The 23,260-nt window shown below is 46.8% G+C and overlaps 1 protein-coding gene across 1 annotated transcript in view; it reads right to left on the bottom strand.

Moving 5' to 3' along the window:
• SFXN5 (sideroflexin 5) overlaps positions 1-23,260 on the bottom strand; it is a 192,034-nt gene that overhangs the window by 68,184 nt on the left and 100,590 nt on the right. The window contains exon 10 of the mRNA XM_051974274.1: positions 13,204-13,294. Within this exon, the coding sequence (XP_051830234.1) occupies positions 13,204-13,294 (91 nt within the window). The remainder of the gene's footprint in view (positions 1-13,203; positions 13,295-23,260) is intronic.

Raw genomic sequence — 23,260 nt, 5'->3', positions numbered from 1 at the left:
TGACACATACACGTACGTGCACACAGAACATAGATGCATTGCACAAGCATGTTCATATGCATCCGTGTCCACATACACAATGCAGAACAGATACATGATGCAAGTTCTGGACGCACACACATGAGTATTACACGTATCCGTTGCATGCACACCACGGGCAGGCTTACACGCAATGCACATGCATGTGCACACAATTGTGTGTGTGCACCAGCACCGTGCAAACATGAATCCATCGCATTACACGCAGCACAAACAACATGTGGTTACACACAAAAAATTTATGTGCACACACGTGTGCATTGCACATAAACCTGCCACTGGGCGTGTAACAGCCATGTGTGTGATACGTATGTGTGCGCATCTAGAGCTTGTATATTGTATATGTTCTCGTGTACGTCTGCCCTTTAAAACGTAAGCTCTTTGAAGACGGGGGCCATGTTTTTTGGCTTCTGTCTGTCTGTTTCCTTCTTTTTCAATCCCGGGCCCACAGAAATGTCTACTGCTGGATTAGCCCAGAGAAGGGAAGCGATTTATCCATGGCCACACAGCTCAAGTCCAGGTCGGGTCATCCCGTTGCCAAGGGCAACCCACTGAGCACACCGCCTCTTGACTGTGGTGTGTTCTGACGTGAAGATGATGTGAGATAATAAATGTCAAAGTCTCTTGAAAAAATATTCAAGGATAAGAAAAGCGGACCCCCTCGTGTTTCTTTGATTTTACAATGTGCCTTTTCCACCTAAAAATTTTACAACCATGTTTTTACAGACTTCAAAGTAATTTTTGACATTAGAGTTTCGTAACTGAAGAGTCATAAAATCAGGACTGGGAATTTGAGATTAAAACATTACTCTTGAGGGGCCGCTACGTGGCACAGTGGATAGAGTGCTGGCTCTGAAGTCGGGAGGATCTGAGTTCAAATGTGGCCTCATATATTTAATATTTCCTGGCTGTGTGACCCTGGGCAAGTCACTTAACCCCAATTGCCTCAGCCAATAATTAAATAGATAGATAAGTAAATAAATAAATAAGTAGAATTAAAAAATAAAAAATTAATCTTCAATCAGGTTTTAACATGAAGTGACTCCCAAGCTTAGGCTCTTTAAATGAGCGTTCCAATGAAAGACTCCTGCTCAGCAATCTTCCATGGCTCCCTACTGTCCGCAGGACCACGGCCAAATTCTTTTGGCTGAGTTTCAAGGTCTTGTGTGGCCTAGTCCCACTCTCTGAATCCAATCCCACCCCACCTCTACACAGCCCAACGGGGGCCTCCATTCTGGTGGCCTGGGCTAGTTCCTGAGACATTCTGATAGTTATTTCTGCCTCCATGCTTCAAGGTCCAACGCCAGCTCCGCCACCTCTAGGAAGACTTCCCTGATTTCCTCCCCCACCCCGTATTTCTAATATAATCAGTGGGGGAGGACCATCTCAACTCAGACTCCCCCTGCTAAACCCATCCCTTGCTATCTGCAGCCCTCAAAAGGAGGAATCAATAAGGCTACATGGGATCAGCATGGTGTAACAGAAAAAGTTGGACGTGAATTCAAGAAGACTGTGACTCTGGGATGTCAGAGAACCCCATGCCTCAGTTTCTCCATCTGACTCAATGGCCTTTAATGTCATTTTGTTAGAGTTGTGATCCTGTGATCCACCAATGAGCCATAGAGGGGAGGGGTCCATCCTGGGCCACACCTGGTCTATGGAAGATTTTGTTTGTTTTTTTCCTGTCGAGGATACAGAAGGCCCCGGTGGGTCTGAGGAAAGTATGGTGGGAGCGGAGGGAGAGCACCGGCCTTGAAGCCAGGAAGATCTGAGTTCAAATACCATCTCAGACATTTACTAGCCGTGTGACCCTGGGCAAGCCACTTAGCCTCTTTCTGCCTCAGTTTCTCTGTCTGTAAAATGAGAAGAACAATTCTTATCTTACAAGGTGGTGAAGCTTGTGAGATAACATATTTAAGTGCTATATAAATACCACTTATTTATTATCACTATTATTGTACCATCATGCCTCCCTAAGACCGCTTCCGGGTATAGCATTCTCTAAGTTCTGAAAAAATAACGGTCGGTTCTTGCCGTTGTAATCCTATTCTCTAAGACAAGGCGAGACACATAGTAGGGATTAATAAATGTTTGAGGAACGAGTGAAGGGTGGGTTGACACCAATAGAGCAGAATTTTGAAATGTCCTGTTCTCTAGGGCCACATAAAAAGTTTTCTCCCTAAACAATGGAACCAGGCCGGTACAGAAGACCCTAGCCAAATCCTTTTGAAACAGATGGCAATTTTATTTGAGGGGCAACTAGGTGGATAGAATGTGGGCCCTGAAGTCAGGAGCACCTGAACTCAAATTCAGCCTCAGACGTTTACTAGCTGTGGGACCCTGGGCAAGTCACTTTACCCTGTTTGCCTCAGTTTCCTCATCTGTAAAATGAGCTGAAGAAAGAAATGGTAAAAACCACTCCTGTATCTCTGCCAAGAAAATCCCAAATAGGGTTATGAAAAGTTGGAAATTACTGAAAAACAACACTCAAATTCAGCCTCAGACACTTACTAGCTGTGGGACCTTGGGCAAGTCACTTCACCCTGTTTGCCTCAGTTTCCTCATCTGTAAAATGAGCTGAAGAAAGAAATGGTAAAAACCACTCCTGTATCTCTGCCAAGAAAATCCCAAATAGGGTTATGAAAAGTTGGAAATTACTGAAAAACAACTGAATAAAAACAAGGCTTCCTTTGCCGAACAATGGTGAAGCAAGGTCCAGTCAAGGCCCAGCCCCAGGGCAAACAGTAAAAACTCAATGGGGATCTTTTACACTCCTTCCCTTTTCTCTCCTTTCTTCTAACTCCCTCCCTGCTCTCTCTTCCCTTTCCTCTCTCCTCCTTTTTTCTCTCCTCTCACATTCCTTCTTTCCCTCCCTCTCTTTCTGTCTCAGTCTCTCCCTTTCCCTGTCTGTTTCTCTCTCTCTATTTCTCCCTCTCTGTGTGTTTGTCTTTTTCTTCTCCTTCCTTCCTTTCTTCCTTCTTCCTTCCTTCTTCCCTCTCCCTCCTTCCCTCTCTCTTCTTCTTCTTCTTCTCTCTGTCTCTCTCCCTCTCCCTCCCTTTCTTCTCTCTCCCTCTCCCTCCCTTTCTTCTCTCTCCCCTTTCTTTTTCCTTATTCTTTCTTCCTCCCCTTTCTCTTCAAACTTTTCCTTTTCTTTCCTTTTCCTCTTCTGTCCTTTTCTTAATATCTTTTCTTCCTCTCTCCTTCCTCTCATCTTCTTTTCCTCTTTCCTTCCTCTCATCTTTTCTTCTTCTCCCTTATCTCTTTTTTGCTTCTCTCTCCCCCCTCTCTCTTCCTTTTCTCTCCTCTACCCCCTTTCACAAAAATACCCACAGATTCCCTGGGCTGCCTGCTGTAGAAATCATAGGCTGAACCTGGCATCAGGGGCACTTTGTTTCCCTCTGGCTCCCAGAAACCTCCTCTCGTTGCTGACCCCACCGAATGTTTCTATTTCCCAGCTGCCCCTTCTACCATTCTGCCTGGGAGATCTGGGCCTTGAGGAATCTCCTGGCATTCCTCCACCTCCTGGAGGGCACCCGAGGAGGCTGGGGAGGGCACGGGGCAGGGCAGGGGGCCAACGAGATGACTGTTTCCTTCCTCTATTTCTACCCTGCACTACACGGGGAGACCCTGACCTTTCATTATCCTGTTTGCCCAGGTCCCCCAACCATTCATTCCACCTCTTCATCAACCACAAGGCTCTACACACAATTAGGCATGACAGGCCACAAATAAGAAAGAACTGGAGAATTAATTAAGGCCTGAGCAGATTAATTATAGGTCCCTAATCAGTTCTGTTGCCAGCAGTTCTCTCTTTCCATCTCTCTCTCCCTCTCTCTCTCTTTCTCTCCCTCTCTCACACACACACATACACCTCCTGTAAAAATAGAAACCTCCAATAACGGAGATTTTCCACTTGCATCAATACTCTATCAAGCTCAAAATGCAGTTCAGAAGTTGGTTGTTATGGGATCTTGGGGGAGGGAAAGAAAGAAAAGGGTTAGAGAAACAGTAATAACAGCTGATACCCAGAGATAGCACTTCAGGATTGGAAAAGCTTTAGAGACACCCTTTCTCTCATTTGGTCTTCACAATCCGGGGAGGCAGGTGCTAGCATGATCTCTGTTTTAGTCATGAGGAAACCGAGGCAATCACTTGCCTGGGATCACACAGCTAGTAAGTTTCTGAATGTCAGTCTTCCTGACTTCATGTCCAGTACTCTGTGTACTGGTGTATTCTCTACACCACCAAGCTGCCTGGAGAACGCCACTGAAGCCTGCCAAATCTTTATTTCTTTAATGAAGACAATGGAAAACATGGGCCATACTAGAATTCTCCCTTCCCCTGCCCCAGTTCCTGATTTTTTCTGTAAAGCAGTAAGGGATCTGTCCTCAACTTATCAAATATGATGTAAAATCCAGAACTAAAAAATCTCTTAACAGGTTCAAATTCAGAACTCTCACTAAGACGACATTTATTAGGGAAAAATGTAAAGTTACATACATAGACTCAAAAAATCAATTGTCCTCCCTCACCCCCAGTTCCTGATTTTCTCTGTAAAGCAGTAAGGGATCTGCCCTCAACTTATCAAATATGGTATAAAATCCAGAACTAAAAAATCTCTTAACAGGTTCAAATTCAGAGCTGACACCAAGAAGATGACAGTTATTAGGGAAAAATGTAAAGTTACGTACATAGGCTCAAAAAATCAATTGTCCTCCCTCACCCCCAGTTCCTGATTTTCTCTGTAGAGTAGTAAGGGATCAGCCCTCAACTTATCAAATATGGTATAAAATCCAGAACTAAAAAATCTCTTAACAGGTTCAAATTCAGAGCTGACACCAAGGAGATGCCATTTACTAGGGGAAAATGTAAAGTTATGTACATAGGCTCAAAAAATCAATTGTCCTCCCTCACCCCCAGTTCCTGATTTTCTCTGTAAAGCAGTGAGGGATCTACCCTCAACTTATCAAATATGATATAAAATCCAGAGCTAAAAAAAAAAAAAACTTTTAACAGGTCCAAATTTGGAGCTGATACTAAAGAGACAACATTTATTGGGGAGAAATGTAAAATTCTGTACATAGGCTCAAAAAATCAATTACCCAAAGAAAGATGAGAGGGATGTGTTTTTAAAAACAGATCAAGTACAAAACACCTCCTGTTTTAGGGGTAGGGAAGCTCCCTGAGAGTCACCGGTGGTAAGTAGCAGCCAAAAAGCTAATTCCCATTGTATACCGAATTAACAGAAGAAACTACTGAAAGCAGCTGATGGCCCTGATGTAGTCTGCTCTGATCAAACTCCATTTGGAATACTGTGGCTTCCCTCAAATCCCAACTGAAATCCTACCTTCTCTAGAAAGTCACCACAATTATTCTGAGCCCAGTACCTTCCCTGCGCTGATTACTTCCAATATACTCTGGATAAAGCTTATTTGTATGTAATTATCTGAAAATAGAACAATGTTCAGTGGAAGTCTAGTGGAATGGGAAAGTGGATTTGAGCAGTTTGGGCTATACCAATCACTAATCTTGGGAAATCTCTAGACCTCAATCTCAAATTTGGGATGATAATCCCTGTCTTAGTTTAGCTCATGGGGAGGTTCATAGGACCCAAGGAAATAAGAAGAATGAGTTTTCCTATAAGGAGAAACACTTTGTATTTATTAATAAATGATGAATAACATTTCCCAAAAGGGTAAATTGTTACATAAATTTAAAGTGTTTCTCCCAGTAATTTGGGAAGTTCATCGAAAATAGATGTCCTTCCTTTCTCTCAGGAGAGAAGTAAGAGAGTATTGGTGGAGAATGGGTTTTATGAGATGATTTTACTTGGTTTGGTTGTTTCATTTTCAGTCATCCGACTCTTTGTGATCCTATTTGAGGTTTTCTTGGCAAGGATACTGGAATGGCTTGCCACTTTCTTCTCCAGCTCATTTTACAGATGAGGAAACTGGGGCAAACAGGATGACGTGACTTGCCCAAGGTCACACAGCTAGTAAGCGTCTGAGGCCACATTTGAACTCAGGTCCTCCTAGCTCCAGAGCTGTTACTCTATTCACTATAGCACCTAGCTGCCCATGGTTTTCTTTAACTGTCTTTAATTGTTATGAGTGGGGGATGGAGAAAGATGTGTGTATCAGGAAGTGAGTGAGAAGTGTATCATAAAAGCATGAATAATGCCTTAAAAGGATATTTGTCTCATATCTATGAGAACGCGTGCACCAGGTTGGGAGGATGACCCATGTCTCATTATCACATTAGATATTCTCTGAGGTTGAGCGCCATCTTCCCATCAGGCTAGGGGAGTCACTAAAGGGGAGGTTTTTCCTTGTGGAGAGAAGGCATACAAGGTTCAGTGAAAAGAATAGAGAAGAAATCTGGAGTCTGAGGACCAGGATCCAAATCTCAGGTGGCTGTGGGCAGGTCATTTTTATTCTCTGGGGCTCAATTCCTTCCAATGCCAAGTGAAGAGACCCCTGAGGTCCTCATAGTCCTAGATTTAGACTCCTTCAGATGCTGAGGCTCTGCCCCCACAAGGCCCCTGGAGTTCCAAGAGTGTAGGCCAGCCAGAGCATCCAAGCAGCTTGATGTGAAGCTGGGCCCCACCCTAGCGTAGGCCGGAGCTGGCCTTGCACCATTAACTCCCCTTGGAGGGGCTGCTTGTTCTGCGATGAGACTCCTGGGGGCGGGAGCACACGCAGTGCTCTGAGCAATATTAGAATCATAGAGTTGGGAGAGATCAGCTGGTCCAGCCCACTCACTGGGTTCACTGGATGACTGGGCAAGGGGAATGGTGACAATCTGACTTCGCTTGTATACCTGGGCTCCCCTGACACGCCACAGGGGCTGCCGAGATCTCCAAGGACAGAACCTGGGTCTCCCCCTTCCCCTTCACACCGGGGACTCCAAAGGGCAGTGCCTGTGTCTGTCCTAATTAGATCGGGGATTGCTGTGTCACCCCACATCAGTCCAAAGGCCCCCTGAAGCAGGTCCTGCGTCTCCTCCATCATATGAGGGGCGAACTGAGGAAGGGGCTTGTATTCGCCATCAGCGGGAGAATTCTTCCAAGAATACAACTCTTGCATGTGTATATTTTTGCAAAATTCTATCACTGGATCTTCCCCAAATCTCCAGAAGTAGAGAGGGCAGGTATTATTACCATCTGACAGGTGGAGAAACCAAGATCTAGCAAAGTCTGACCTCCGAGGTGCTTTTTGCCCCATCCCCTAGCTGTTCTAATGACGGTTTATCCATGACAGTGTGAAAATGGACCTAAGTGGAAATATCGAATAATCAAAAAGATTTGGAATAATCAAAGCGACAGATGGCTTGAACCCAAGTAGCTGAGAGAAGAAAGAGACTGAAGAACATAAGACAAAGCAGAATTAAATCACAATGTGAGAGATTAATCTCTCACATTACGTCTAGAAGTGAGAGATCGGATTGTCCTATAGGAAACAGAGGAATCGGCAGTGAGCAACCTAGGAGAATTAGGAGTCATTTCAGTTGTTTGGATGTAGGCCAGAGTTAGCCAGAGAGGGTTTTGTTCTTTTGAGGTCTGGATGGGAAGGAGAATGGACCAAAGAATAGAAATCAAATTCCCACCGTCAAGCCAGACTGTATTCAGGCTTGTACTTACGATGATCCCAAGCTAACGTCTGCCATTGGAGTTTTGGTGCGTGAGGGAAGCAATTCATTTTGGACCCCTACTCTATTCCAATCTCAATTTGATGGAATCATGTCCAAATTCTGTACACAAGGCCCCAGACCTGTGAGCTGCAGATCCCATCTATAGCAAGTTAGTTAAAGACTAACCATTGTTTTGCCTTGTGATGATGACCAAGTCCAGCTCGGCAGAGGTGACAACTACATGGAAAGTCCCCCCAAATATTTTGTACCTCTGGACCAATAGGAGCAGATGGCCATCACTCAGGTCACTGTGATAACTCGTACCATTTCCTCCTGCCCAAATTAAGGAGAAACCGATCCATCTTATGTGGAAATATCCTTGCTTTGCCCAACTTGTGACCCTGCTAACATATTATTTTGCTTATTCACTGGAATTCTGTATTTACTATAGTTGTCCTGGAATAACTAGATATTTAGTTGTATTAAATATAGGGCCCTGGAAGGAGGATCCCGAGGAAGATCTGAGGTCCATTTCATTAGAGGGGACCATGGATCCTTTAATAAAGTGTCATTGGCTCAGACCTCTGCCTCAGTCTCTTTTATTATAGGTAGATCATTTTAATCTCCACAGTGAGCTAATAAGCAGTCACCAAGGGGAAAAGATTGAAGGTGCCATGATTCAAGTTAAATCCAATAGACTTGGGATGGAAAATGTCAATCACATCCAGAGAGAGAACTATGGAGACTGAATGTGGATCGAAGCATAGTATTTTCACCTTTTTTATTTGTTTGTTTTTTTCCCTTTTGATCTGATTGCTCTTACGCAACATGACAAATATGGAGATGTGTTTAAAAGAATCGCCCGTGTTTAACATATATCGGATCGCTCGCTATCTTGGGGAGGAGAGAGGTAAGGGAGAGAAGGAGAAAAATTGAGAACACAAAGTTTTACAAAAGTGAATGTTAAAAGCTATCTGTATGTATATTTGGAAAATAAATACTATTGAAAAAAATAAAATAACTAGAGATTAAAAAACAGAAATAGATGGAAAAAAGAAAAAAGAGGCAAAGAATTTTTGAATCTAGGGCCATGATCCAAAAAGAATCCCTCCTTTCAAAGCTCAGCTCAGGTACCACTTCCTCATGTAGATCATTCCCCTTTTCTTCCCTCCTTCAACTTGTAGGGCTTCTTCTCCAGATTACCCTGCAATTACTCTTATATTTACTGAACACTACGGCTTTAGGGGTCATCTCCTCATTTTATGACTGAAGGAACTAAAGTCTGGAAAGATTGAATGAGTGCCTCAGCATCTCTAAAGTTCTAAACCTGGACTCCAAGTTAAAATTTTTTCCTTGGATACTTGCTAGCACTGTGACCCTGGGCAAGTTATTCTGCCTGCCTCAGTTTCCTCATCTGTAAAATGGGAAGAATAAAAGCACTTACTCCTCAGGGTTGTTGTGAAGATCAATCAGTCAATTAGCACTTGTTAAATATTTGCTATATGCAAGGCACTGTACAAAGAGCTTAGGATACAAAGAAAGGCAACAACACGGTCCCTGTCCTCAAGGAGCTCACATTCTAATACGGGAGATAACATGCAACTCTCTAGTTCCATGTAACAAACATACAGTGTATGTTACAGTGTAACACACAGTGACTATAACAGTTACAGTATAATATATACCATTACAATGTAACATATAGAGCTGTACTGTGCTGCAAACAGTTACAACGTAACATATTTAGGGGAAGTGTAACATACATGCAGAGGTTGAGCCTGCCTCCAGAACCAGATTCAATCATCCTTTCCCTCATCTTATTTCATGTCCTGTCAACCAAGCCTGTGGTCCGATTCCATGGACCTGAGCCATTAGAGTAACTCCTCAGGGGCTTAGATTTCATATTACTACATCTGTAGGGAAAGGACTATGAAAGATCCAGTCCTGAACCACAGCAGCTTCTCAAGACAACAAATCCTCCTTTGAAATCAGTTCAGAGCCTTCCCCTTCAGACTCCGAGTTTTCATATTTTATTTCTTCTCAAGTTTTTTTAGTTATTGTGTGTGTGCTCAAAATATTGAACTTCTTAACCTTCCTTGATCCCTGAATGATAAGTCCCTCTTGAGTTCTTGGCTCCCTAATATTCTTTTTCTTCTTTGCTCCTTAATATTCTTCTTCTTCCTCCTCCTTCTCCTCCTCCTTCTTCTTCCTTTTCTTCCTTCTTCTTCTTCTTCTTCTTCTTCCCTTTTGTTCTGCTTTTTTCCTTTTTGTTCTTTTTCCTTCTCTTTTTCTTCTTTCTTATTCTTCTATTTCTTCCTGATCTTCTTCCTCCTCTTTCTTTCTTCCTCTTCTTCCTTCTCTTCTTTTTCTTCTTCTTTCTCTCTTCTTCCGCTTCCTCCTCCTCCTTTCTTCTTCTTCCTTCTCCTCTTCCTTCTCTTCTTTCTCTTCTTTCTTCTTCCTTCTCTTCTTCCTCCTCCTTTCTTCTCCTTTTTCTTCCTTCTTCTTTCTTCTCCACCTTCTCCTTTTTCTCATATTTCCATATTAGCCATTTTGTGAAAGAAAAACCATGAGAAAAAAAGCAAACAAAAAAGTGAAAATAGTATGTTTTGATCCACATTCATTCTCCATAGTTCTCCCTCCAGATTTAGGTGATATTTTCTATCCCAAGCCTATTGGAATTGTCCTGGCTCACTTTATTGCTAAGTTTATCATATTGATTGTCATATAATCTTACTGTTACTGTGTGCAATGTTCTCCTGGTTCTGCTCACTTCACTCTCCTCATTAGTATTAGTTTCTGTAAGTCTCTCCAGGCCTTTCTGAAATCCTCAGGCTGATCATTTCTCATAGAACAATAATATTCTATCACATTCATAAACCATAACTTGTTCGGCCATTTCTTAATTGATGGGCATCCATTGAGTTTCCAATTCCTTGCCATTACAAAAAGAGCTACTACAAACATTTTTACACATGTAGGTTCTTTTCCCTTTTTTATGATCTCTTTGGATACAGACACAGTAGTGAGCCTGCTGGATCAAAGGGTATGCACAGTTTTATAGCCCTTTGGGCATAGTTCCAAATTGTTCTCCAGAATGGTTGGATGGAGTCACAACTCTACCAACAATGCATTAGTGTCCCAACTTTAGAAAAGATTTCTTATGGAAGGTGGGTTTCGAGCTCATTCTGGAAGGAATCTATGTAAACTCAGAAGGAGAAGAGAGAAAGAAAGGCATTCTGGGAATGGGGAATGAGGAAAAGTGTGAAGGCCAGAGATGGGGAATCAGAGATGGAATATCAAGGAAACCGATGTCCTTGGATCACAGAGTCTGTGCTAGAGGGCAAGACAAAAATTTGAAAAGCTGGGAAAAGGCCAGGTTGTAAAGGGATTTAAAAACTAAAAAGAAAATTTCCTATTTGACTCTGGAGGTAATAGGGAGCTAGTAGAGTTTATTAAGTGGGAAATGGCTTGGACAGAACTGTAATTCAGGAGGATCACTTTGGCTTCTGAGCAGAGGGTGGCTGGGAGCCAAATGAGATAATATACACAAAGTACTTTGCAAACCTTAATGGGCTATATAAATTCAAGCCCTCGTTATTATTGTCCAAGGTCACACAGGTAATGTAGGACAAAGCCATGATTACACGTACACAGGCTGTCCTTCCCATCTGAGTGTGAACTCTCTGAGGACAAAGACTGCTTCTGCCTTTCTTGGTGCCCCTAGGGCCTAGCAAGGCATGTGGCATATAGTAGATGCTTAATAAATACTTGTTAAGTGGATGACCCCGTTTCCTCCTGGGCACCTTGGAGGGTGACTACAGAAGTAGTCAGCACCAAAATCTAGAAGTCTCCCACGTCAGTCCATCTGGCACAATAGAACAGTGAGTGCCCTCAGTGTCAGATTCAGCCTCGGACATCACGTCTGGTCAGATCGCTTAACCACTTTTTGCCTCAGTTTCCTCAACTGTAAAGTGGGGGGATAACAGCACCTACCTTTTAAGAGTTGTTGCGAGGATCAAAAGAGATAATATTTGTAAAACATTTGGCATACAGTAGGCTCTATATAAATGCTTTTTTTTCCATTTTTGTGGAGGGATCCCAGAAAATTTCTGATGGACCGGTCAATCGGACCGGCAGGGGCTGGGTTAACACACCTCAGCTCAACGACTTCGAATCGGAGGCTGAGCCTGTTTCCAGAGTCAAGATTCGATCTCTGCCTCATTGTCACGGTCACAGCCAGCCCAGGGCAGTCGGGGGCTGTCCCTTCTTTGTCCCCGTCGTGGCCCATAAACCCAAATGACTAGGAAAGCACAGAGTTAACTCAATTAGGCCCCTTAACGAAGCCAGCCCTAAAGAGTCGTTCATTTAATGGCCCACTCCCAAAATAGCAGGAGACTTCATTAAACGTGTGGCGTTGCCACAGCAATTATCTGGGTCATCTGAGGATCTGGCCGCTGATTAGTCCTTGGAGTTCATTAGCCTATTGGCAAGTAGAAGGGAACAAAGATCGGGGCTGAGGAAGAATAATAATCCTGGCCAACCCTCCCCCCAATATTTGCCATGGGTTGTTAATTTCTTTCAGAATTCTCCCATGGCCCCGTCTTGCTCTCCACAATCCTCTCGACTGTAAGGGAGGAAAGGAGACAGTCGGTGAGTCGGATTTTGCCCCGTCTTTGGGTGTCCCATTCAAAATCACAGGAGTCAGATCAGAAGCTCTCCAAAGGCCTTTCCAGAATGAAATCTATTTATCTCCTGCTCCATATTTTATAGCCAAGAAGGGGCCTGAGGTGCTAAGAGATCCAGAAACAGCATCCCCAATTTCCTGTCTCCCGAATCAGGATGATTTCCAAATCCCCAGGCTGCAGGCCTGGCTCCCTTCCTATGTAGAGGTAAGGCACCCCAGGAGAAAGAATATCCACCTTAACAGTCCAGAGGCATGGTCTGTGTCTTAGCCCTTACACTGATTTGCTATGAGTCCTTGGACAAGTCATGGAATGATTTCATGGGATGCAGCCGGGTCTTAGCTCTTCACAGGAAGAGCTTGAGGTCAGAATGAAATGATTTGTAACGGGATTGGCGGAGGAGTAAAACTAGCCTTGGAACAGCCCTCTACCTTTGATCTCTCTGAAGAAGAGAAAAGAAGCCAGAGAAGGGAGACATGGAGGAGACGGAGCATTTTACAGATATTAACTCATTTTGGTAATGAGACACTCACCCTAGGAGGTAGTGTTATTAACCCCATTTTACAGATAAGGAAACTGAGTCTGAGAGATGCAGTGACTCAGTCCCACTACTAGGCCCAGGCCATCTTTATGCCAAGTCTGGAACCATGATGTCATGCTGCTTCTCCTTGGGAAGCCCGTTAAAGGATGGGAACCTTTCTGAGGCTGGGGGGCCCTTTGGGACACTCCCTCATCACCCTGTGCAACAGCTCTCCAGGTATGCTTGTCCACTGATTAGGAGAACCCCAGGTTGGACACACACACACACACACACACACACACACACACACACACACACACACGGAACTCTTACCTACAGCCGGGAACGGCACGAACCTCTGGATGAGAAGGCGGGTGGCTGGGGTGAACTTGTTGGCTCTTTGAACCAGAGCATTAAGGCCCACCTTGGAAAGAGGAAAAAGCAAAATCAGAGGAAAGGCCGCCACAGCAGGACATTATGCACCCATTTGCACCAGAGGAGGTGGAGAGGAAGGCCCTTGGCAAAGAATGAGTCTATGTCCTGCCTGGTCCCAAGCCCCCATCTGCGACTCAGGGCCCCTGTTCCCAGGTGATCCAATGCCTGGGGGTGGAGAGGAGGGGGGAAATTGCTGCACGCCCACTCCCCCCTGCTCCTGCCAAGGAGAATAATGTCCCCTGGGAGGAAGCTCAGAGAAAATGGGCACTGACCAAGAAATGTTTTTATTCCTCATTCCTGCAACTGCTATCTACTCAATCAATGAAATCAGGACCATGTGCCTCCTCTGGGCCGGGTGCTGGGAAGTGATTCAGGAAAGATATAACCCCTGCTCGGGGCAGCTCACGTGCTAGTCAAGGGGACGAAACACTCACACACACACTGGGGGAAATGAGAGCAAATGTCCAAGTTCTCTCCCCCATATGAGTACCTGCCACTCCCCCCATCTCATTTACCCTATTTATTTTGCACATATTTATTAAGGGGAAGAGAATGAGCATTTATAGAGTACCTACTTTGTTTCAGGCACTGATTGTTGGGGTTTTTTTAAACAAATATCTCATTTACTTATATAAATATATAAAATATTGTATATATTCATATATGGAATAGTTTATTCTTAATGTATTTTTAAATATATGTGCTCCCTGATTGAATGTAAACTCCTTGATGGCCTGTTTTGGTTTTTTTCTCTTTTTTTCTCCTTAGTGCACACTACCTGGCATACATGAAGCACTAAATAAATGCCGGTTGATTGAACAGCTGGGTGCATAATACAGACTAAACAGGAAATGGGAGTTCAGCAGAGAGATGTTGGCTTCAGCTAAGGTGAAACAGGAAGAATCCAGGGACAAGGGAGACTTGAATGAGGCACTGAACAATGGATGGAATGAGTCCAACCTCCTTATTTTATAAAGGGAGAAACTGAGGCCCAGAGAGCTGAAGCAATGTCAATTCAATTAAATAAATATTTACTAAGTGTCTATTATGTGCCAGGCGCCGTGTGAAGCACCGCAGCTACAAAAGTGGCAAAAGACCATCTCTGCCATCAAAGAGATTGATAGATGAGATAGATAGGATAGACAGGCAGATAGATGGATGAGATATATAGATGGAATAGATATAGATAGAATAGATAGAGGGGTAGATGGAATAGAATGATAGGTGGATGAATGGATGAATAGCTGGATTGAATAGATATATAGATAGAATAGATAGATGGATAGATGGAATAGAGGGATAGATGATATAGACAGAATAGACAGACAGATGCATAATAAGATGGATGGAATAGATGGATGGATGGATGGATGGATGGATGGATGGATAGGTAGGTAAGTAGATAGATAGATGGATAGATGATATAGACAGAATAGACACAGAGGCATAATAAGATAGATGGAATAGATAGATGGATGGATGATGGATAGGTAGGTAAGTAGACAGATAGATAGATGGATAGATGATATAGACAGAATAGACACAGATGCATAATAAGATAGATGGAATAGATGGATGGATAGATGGATAAACAGACAGATAGTTGGATGAGATAGATAGATGGAATAGATAGAGATAGAATAGATAGAGGGGTAGATGGAATAGATTGATAGGTGGATGAATGGATGAATAGCTGGATTGAATAGATATATAGGTAGAATAGATAGATGGATAGATGGAATAGATGGATAGATGATATAGACAGAATAGACACAGATGCATAATAAGATGGATGGAATAGATGGATGGATGGATGGATGGATAGGTAGGTAAGTAGATAGATAGATGGATAGATGATATAGACAGAATAGACACAGAGGCATAATAAGATAGATGGAATAGATAGATGGATGGATGATGGATAGGTAGGTAAGTAGACAGATAGATAGATGGATAGATGATATAGACAGAATAGACACAGAGGCATAATAAGATAGATGGAATAGATGGATGGATAGATGGATAAACAGACAGATAGTTGGATGAGATGGATGGAATAGATAGAGATAGAATAGATAGAGGGGTAGATGGAATAGATTGATAGATGGATGAATGGATGGATAGCTGGACTGAATAGATATATAGAGAGAATAGATAGATGGATAGATGGAATAGATGGGTAGATGATATAGACAGAATAGACACAGATGCATAAGATAGATGGATGGATAGATGGACTGAATAGATATATAGATAGAATAGATAGATGGATAGACAGACAGATAGATGGATAGATGGATGGATAGGTGAGTGGGTGGATGGATAGATGGATGAATGGATGGATGGATAGGATAGGATAGAGACAGATGATAGATATGATGGCGAGATAGGTGTGACAGGTGATTGATAGGTGAGTAGATTTGATCAATAGATATACTAAATAGAGCTAGATGATAGATTGGCTAGAGATAGATGATAAATAGATATGCTAGAAAGCTGATTGATAAATGACTAGATAGGACAGATCTGCTAGATGGAGAGAGATAGGATGGATATGACAGCTAGAGATAGACGTGATAGATGTGATAGGTGACGGCTAGATGGCTAGACAGAAGGTATACTAGATAGAGACAGATGATGGATGGATGGATAGATAGATTTTGTGTGTATAAAGTGTCCTCAGTGCATTAGAATTCAAGTTCCTTCAAGGCAGGGGAGCAGTTTCGTTTCTGTCTTTATGGAGCCAGCACTTCCATACAGCAAGCGTTTAATAAGCGCACACGCTGATTATTTCCCTAGGCGGGCTGATCCCCACCCCCGCCCCACTTAAGGGAGAGGGCTCCTCGCGATCGCTGCGGAGAAGCAGAAGGAAGAGGGGGCTCTCGGAGGTCCCGGGCTCGAGGTGGGAATGAGGTCCCCGAATCCCGCCGGCCCCGTCCTCCCCTCCCCCCTCCCGCAGAAGCCAGGGCAGCTTGCGTGCCCCCGGCCTCCCCGCAGTGACTGAGGCAGGCGCTCCGCCGTAGCCCCCCCCGCAGCTCGTGGGGTGCTATATCTGGCCGGGGGTGCGTGTGTGTATTTTTACCCTGTATTTTAAGCCCGCGCCGAAGCCGGGCTCTCCTTCCCTCCCTTCCCCGCTCGTTCCGGGCCGAGCTGGAACGCGAAGCGAAGGAGGAGCCTGTGCCTTACACTGAAAAGGTCACGCGGCTGCACGGAGGCTGTTGCTGGGAAGCCGCCCGCCAGCCCGCGGCGCAGCCAGCGCCGGGCCGATCCGCCGCCGCCGCCGCCGCCGCCGCCCCCTCGCTCCCCCAGCCCGGCCCGCGCCCCGCCGTGCGCACGAAACGCAGCCGCGGCCCGGCTTGCCATCCAGCCTCCTCCGCTCTCCGGCCGAGCCCCGGGAGCTCGGACTCCCCGGCTCGCCCACTCGGAAACCGCGCCCCTCCCCCAAGCTGAACTGGGTTCTGAGGGGCAGCGGGCGGGGGAGAAAGAAGGCCCCGGGGGCCGCGGACCAGCTTCCATTTCGGCAAAAGCCAGCCAGATGGGCCGAGGGGCTTTAACGGCTTAAGCATGAGGAGGCCGGCCTCTTCTGCAGCCGCCTCCTCCCCGTGGACTGATTAAATAGAGCCGGCCCCAGCCCGGCCTGCGCTCACTGACGTTCCCATCCTGTCACTAACGACCCCGCGCCCTTCACAGAAACCCTGCTGCCCCTTTCTGGGTTTCCGAGGCCTTATCTGTACATCGTAGAGAGTGGACGGGGTGGAGGGTGGGGGTGGGGGTGGCGTTCACCAGTCCCTTTCAGCTCCAAATCCAGGCTCTTCGGGGGCTTTGACGGCCTCCTCCCTCTTCCCAGTTCTTCGCCTTCCCGTCCTGTCCTCAACTCATATGGAAAAAGTGCCAAAAAGGGCGCGGAGGGGGCTATTGTGGAAGACCCCCCGAGCCACGCTGGCGACTGGGGTTGGGGGGTAAGAAACCTAGCCCAGGAAACGGCTGGGAGTGTCCTGGACGCCCGCCGACACTTATTTGAATTCAACCACTTTTAAGCAATGACTCTGGCTCACCCACCCAAGCCTTCCTCTACCCATCCCTGCCCAGTCATTTAGGGCAGAGGAAGGGGAGGGGACTGCTCAGAAAGAGATGACCATCCTTCTCCTGAGGTGATGAAGGGCAGAGGCAGGGACAGGAGGGAAAAGCAGCAAGCAGAGAGTTCCTGGCTCTGTCATCATCTATATTGGTTACTGACTAGTACTGAGTATGGGGATGGGAGAGGGGGAAGGACAGAAAGGAAGAGAAGGAGGAGAAAGAAGGAAGAGGAGAAAGAAGAGGAAAAAAGCAGAAGAAAGAGGAAGAAGAGGAAGACAAAGAGGGAAGGAGGAAGAGAGGAAAAAAGAATAGGGGGAGAAGAGAAGGGAAGAAAGAGAGTAATAGAGAATATAGATAGAAAAAAAGCACAGAAGCGGAGAAAAGAGAGATGAGATTGGGAAACCTGGGGCAGAGAATCTCCAATTTCTTTTGAAATCCCCTGCTCCAGTTTCTGCGCAGTGCCTCACCCTTAGCGACATCTCATATGTGCACCCGGACCCTACGACATGGGCCAGGGCCACAGAGCAGAAACTGCCCCCTCCCTCACCTCTTTCCAGACGCCATGCCCGAGCCCCTGCCATCCGCCCTGCCCCCCACAGTGCCTTCCCTCTGAGACCACCTTCCACCTGTCTGGCTCCTAAATGTTCCTTGGGATTTTATCCCATTACAGCATGAACTCCTTGAGAGTATTCCCAGTGCTCAGCACAGTGGCTGGCACACAGTCAGCACTTCATAAATGACAGTGGACTGACTGAGGTTAGAGAGATGACCGGGGGACGTCCCCTCCGAAGAGTTGAACTAAGGCCGTTTGACATGAGAGGCCTCAGTTCCTGACTCTGTTATCTATCTTCACCTGGGTTGAGACTTCCCAGCCAGAAACAATGTCTAGGTAACAAAAATCTCATTATTCACACCTGTGAAATGAGGCAAGTTCTCGCCCCCTCTTCCCTCGGCCCTTCAGTTCCTCAATATACAAGTTAATGGAGCTGAGTTAGGTGACCTTCAAGGTCCTCTCCAGATGGGATTTGTTATCCGAAAACCTGCTGATTCCTTCCACGTCTAAACTGATGCAATCCCATCATCCCTGCCTGATCTAGTGGGGAAAACAAGCATGGTAATAGGGGGTGAAGAATGGGGATGAGTGGCAGGGAGCCTGGCGGAGAGAATTTAGTAGGGGGGGGGGCTGGAGTGGGGGGCGGAGAGAGAGAGAGAGAGACAGGCAGAGACAGACAGAGAGCAGGCGCACAAATATGAATGGACTTGGAAAAAGTTAACAGCACCAGGGGAAGGTATGGAGGACTCGTTCCTCACCTGATTCAGGTAAGCTTGGGCTCCCCCTGCTGGTTCCTGGATAGTAAGGGAAGTCCTAGAGAAGGAGAAGGTGGGGAGGGGAGGTGAAGGATATCTCTCCCAATTTATAGGATCATGAGATCACTGCTGGGAGGGACATTAGAGCCTCCTAGTCCGAGCCCCTCATTTTATTGATGAGGAAACTGAGGCCCCAAGACTTGTCCAAAGTCATTAAATTGTAGGCAAAGATTTGAACCCAGATCCTCTGAGTCCAGAGTCCATTCCTATCTCTGAATGGTAGTAATACTCTCCAGGAAGATTTGCCAAGCTCCAGGCTCCTTTAACCTTCATTATTCCCCCCCTCTGGCTCAAACTGTCCCACTAGATCAAGGTCAAGGTCAAAGTCTGTTTTTTTCCAGCACATCTAGTTAACAGACAAATCCTACCCAGCACTACAAACTGGAATTTACAGGCGCTTTGCTCACAATGAGCCTAAGAGGATGGAGTCAGTGAAATCCCCATTTCAGAGATGAAGAAACTGAGATTTGGAGACATTAGGTCCCTTGCCCTAAATCCCACTGACAGGGCAGGGATTAGCATCCAGGTTCCTTGGGAAAGAGGAGTGAGGTGGACGAGCAGGTCCCCATGGGGCTGGACCTTAGTTTCCTTATTTGTAAAAAGGGGGGAGGTTCCTTTCAACTCTAAATCTGTGAAGCTGTGAGCAGAGCCCTTGGGGTTAAGGTCACCAACCTCTGTCCGGAACAACACTGACCACTGAGCTTTCTAAAGTCAGGACTGCCCCCGATGGCAGTTTGGACTCGCAGAGTGATGGCCTGTGACCGGGAGGGACTTTGTGATCTGTTCTAGCCTCTTCATTTTCAGCCTAAGTAGGTTAAGTGATTTGGCCCACATCAAGTAGGCAACAAGAAGCAGAAACTGAGGTCAGGCTCACTCCACAGCGAAGCAAGTTTTCACTGGGTGCCCCAGTTCCTCCTCCTCCTCCCTTGCTAGGCCCTCCCCCAAGCTGCGGGCTGACTCCCTTCTCACCCCAGAACCTAGCTGTGGTTAAGGGAAGAGCTCCTGAGCAGAGAGGAGCTGGGGGATCCCGCCAGTCGCCCTCCGAAGGACCCCGGACAAGGGCCCGCTCTCAGCTCGTGCCCTAGTTCCGGCACCCCCTCATGCATACTTCTGAGTGACCTTAGCCAAGTCCCTTAACTTCACTTTCTGCAGCTGTAAAAGGAGGAGCTGGGCACGGCTCTGCTCGCTCTATATCTCACCCAGCCCTCTCCTTCCCTGGATCTGGCTCGGAATTTGCAGGACGACCCCGGGCTTCCGGGCCAACCACAGAAGCAATTCTCCCCCACGCAGAGGCCGGGCTCGGTCCTTTCCTGCACCGTCCCTTCCGACCGAGAGCGGCCATGGGCGGCCCGCTCCATCTCACACCCCGATGATGGGTTCTCGCACCACATTCACAGGCTGTCAGCAAAGAGGCTCCGCACGGATCACAAACAATTATCAGGCTGGGGAGTTGGGATTAGAAAAATCCACAGGGGCCCCTTCACCTAGGCAGCAAAGGACAGAGGGGGGGGGGAGGAGGCAGAAAGGGCTGCGGTGAGGGGGAGGCCGGGATCCATTACATCAACGGGCCGTAGTTTTAGAGAAAAGCTGGCTCCTGACCCTCTCCTGGTCTCTCTGGGAACTGGGGCTTAGGAGGAAGAAGGTGATTTCTTCATAGATTTAGAGCCCTAAGGAATGGCCTTGGAGGTCAGGTAGTCCACCCTTTTAAGTCTGTTTTTACAGCTGAGGAAACTGAGACCCAGATGTTGAGTTAACTTGTCTGAGATCACACTGGTGACCTTCGACATTAAGCAGAAGAGCTGGTCTTTGAATCTAGAGTCATGTGACTCAGGGGCAACTAGAGGGTACAGAGGATAGAGCACAGGTCCAGTTCAAATCCGGCCTCAGACACTTAAATGTCTGTGTGACTGAGGGCAAGTCGCTCATCCCAATTGCCTTGACAAAAAAAAAGTCATGTGACTCTAGAAATGAAGATGAGAAGGGGTGTGTGCTGGGACAGGAGGTGGGTTCAAGGCTCTCTTCATTCCTTATGAAGTTCTGAGCTAAGGGGCTTGGCAAGCTTTCCGTCCAAAGGCAAGTAGCCATTGATGGTACTGATCACAATCCACAGATTGCTGCTAATAATCTGCCCCTTCCCATGTTCCCAGGACAACTACTTCTAGAAGGAAGCAGTCTAGTGGAATCGGGGACATCCTAAAGCACGCAGAAGCAGCAGACACCGTTCTTCACCTTCAAATCTGGCTGTGTCATCTTGGACAAGTTAATTGCCCCCTCTGAACCTCCAGTTCTTCAAATGGGGGGCCTAATACCTGCCCCCATGGAGCTGTGATGACCCAATGGGTTTGTAAGAGCCCTTTCGAGAACCTATACTGGGCTTCCATGCCATGGCTTCCATGAAAGATCAGCTGAGCATTCTGGAGAGGGGGAGGAGCAGAAAAAGCCTCTGTTTCCAGGCTTGACCCTGTTCCTGATACTGGGGTGCCCAAACACTCTGCCTCTCCCTTTCCTTCCTAGTGTCTTTTAAGGGGTCACCTACCTGGTCTAGACAATGGCAACAGCCTCCTAACTGGGCTCCCCGCCTCCAGCCTGTTTCCCCTCTTCAATCCATCCTCATCAGAGAAAATAAAATTTCAAAAGCCCAGACCAGACCACTCCCTTCACTACTCAAAAGTCTGCAGTGGCTGGCGAGTGCCGGGAGGATAAAATATAAACCTCTCTCCTAAGCATTTGGTGCAGCAGGGAGACCTGAGTTTGAATTCTGCCTCAGATACTTACTAGCCGTGTGATCCTAAGTGAGTCACTTTACCTCTATCTGGGTGAGGACAATAATACCTCCCAGAGCTGTTGGGAGAATGAGATGAGATGCTGTATTTGTGAAGCGCTTATCCTGGAAGGCCAGTGTAAATGCTAGCTGTTATTTTTGTTGTTAGGTGAAGGAGAGAGGTCTTTGCCAATGTGCTCTCACTGTGGCACGGTCTGTCCCAGCAGCCTCTGCCTCTTCCGAAGGTCCCCAATCGAAGAGACTGAGGCTCGGGGGCTTCCCAGCGTGTTAGGGCAGGAGGCGGCCCCTCACCCCCCACAGCTGGGACTGGTTGGGGCCCTCCGGACGACAGCATTTGGTGAAGCCCATTAAAATGAAAAAGCCGAGCAGGCTGGTTCCTTTCCTTGCCAGCTCGGCGGGCCTTGTTTAAGGAAACCAGCTGGCATAAATGGCGACCGACCCATCGTGAACAGAGCTAGCGATCAGAAAATCAGCCCTAATAATTGGATTCTGGAGGATTTTGAGAAAGAGAACAATTATGGCCGCCGGCTGCCCCAGTGGGGCGCTTTCACAACCGCTCAAATAAACCACAAAATAAGAGTTAACTAAACATGGATAGCTTTGGCAAGCCCTCCCCATGGAGGGAAGGAAGGAGGGCAAAATAAACAGCCTGCCGCGCCTGCCCAGGAATTCCCGGCCTCAGGAGCTCCCCCAAAACCAGATCGCCGGCTGGCCCCACAGGGGACAAGCTGGAAGGTCCAGCCCGAGCCTGGAGGAGATCAAGGCAGCAGGGGCAGGGGCAAGGAAAGGGGGCCAGCCGGGGCCTCCCGGGCCTCCCGGACCTCTGGGAGGGGTCTCCTAGGGACTTGGTGTGGGCCTGCTGTAAGACAGAGAGAAGATGGATGTGAGGAGGAGGAAACTGAGACTCGGAGACAGAGACAGAGACAGACAGTCATCATGGTAGTGGCCGGGTGGGCTGTGTTCGGGAAAAAGTGTCTGGGACTGGGAGGAAGCTGTGGATTTCTCAGGAAGGCCCTGTCCGCATTACAATATTTTTAAGCCAGGTCCTAGAACGAATATGTGCCTGTAAAAGCTCCTCTTACACAATAACTTAAGCTGGACCGCTCTCAGGCCTGTCCTTAGGTTGCTTGGTGCTTAATTGATGCTTAATTGGTATATGGGAGGCTAATCTACCATCCTCTTCTGCCCTCCCCCCACATAGGAAAGGACGGACCCAAACCCTGTACGGTCAAATCTGTGGTAAAACCGAAAAGTCACAGCTGGTCTCTGGCACCCGACTATTCTCCGGCCTCCCCTAACAAATGTGAAAACCTACTGTGTGACTGGGCAAGCCCTTCGCAACCTCCTCCCCCACCCCAACTCCAGGACCTCATCTGTAAAATGCAACTAAACTAAGGAGCCCTTCCTCTCCCCTTTTCCTGGTCTGTCTCTTTCCCCTTCTCCCCTCCTCTCATCTCCACGGGCTAAGTCAAAGGTGAAAGAGGCCATGAACCCTGATTTCGCCAGAACCACAGGAGCAAGCAGAGAATAAAGAGAGTCAAAGCAGAACTCCAACACCAGAACCGATCCTGGGGATGGGCGACAGCCACTCAAGGCACATTGGGAGAGAGAGAGCAAACTGCATTCAGTGGAACACAGGGCTTGCCACCAATTTCGGGAGGCCTTCTGGGCCGCGGGTTTGAGCCAGCAGCGGCTCTCTCCTCCTCTGGCTTTGCTGCAGCCACTGGC

The sequence above is a fragment of the Antechinus flavipes genome, chromosome 2 (genome assembly GCF_016432865.1).
Source record: "Antechinus flavipes isolate AdamAnt ecotype Samford, QLD, Australia chromosome 2, AdamAnt_v2, whole genome shotgun sequence".
NCBI classification, from domain to species: domain Eukaryota; kingdom Metazoa; phylum Chordata; class Mammalia; order Dasyuromorphia; family Dasyuridae; genus Antechinus; species Antechinus flavipes.
This window is presented reverse-complemented; position numbering and strand designations above follow the sequence as displayed.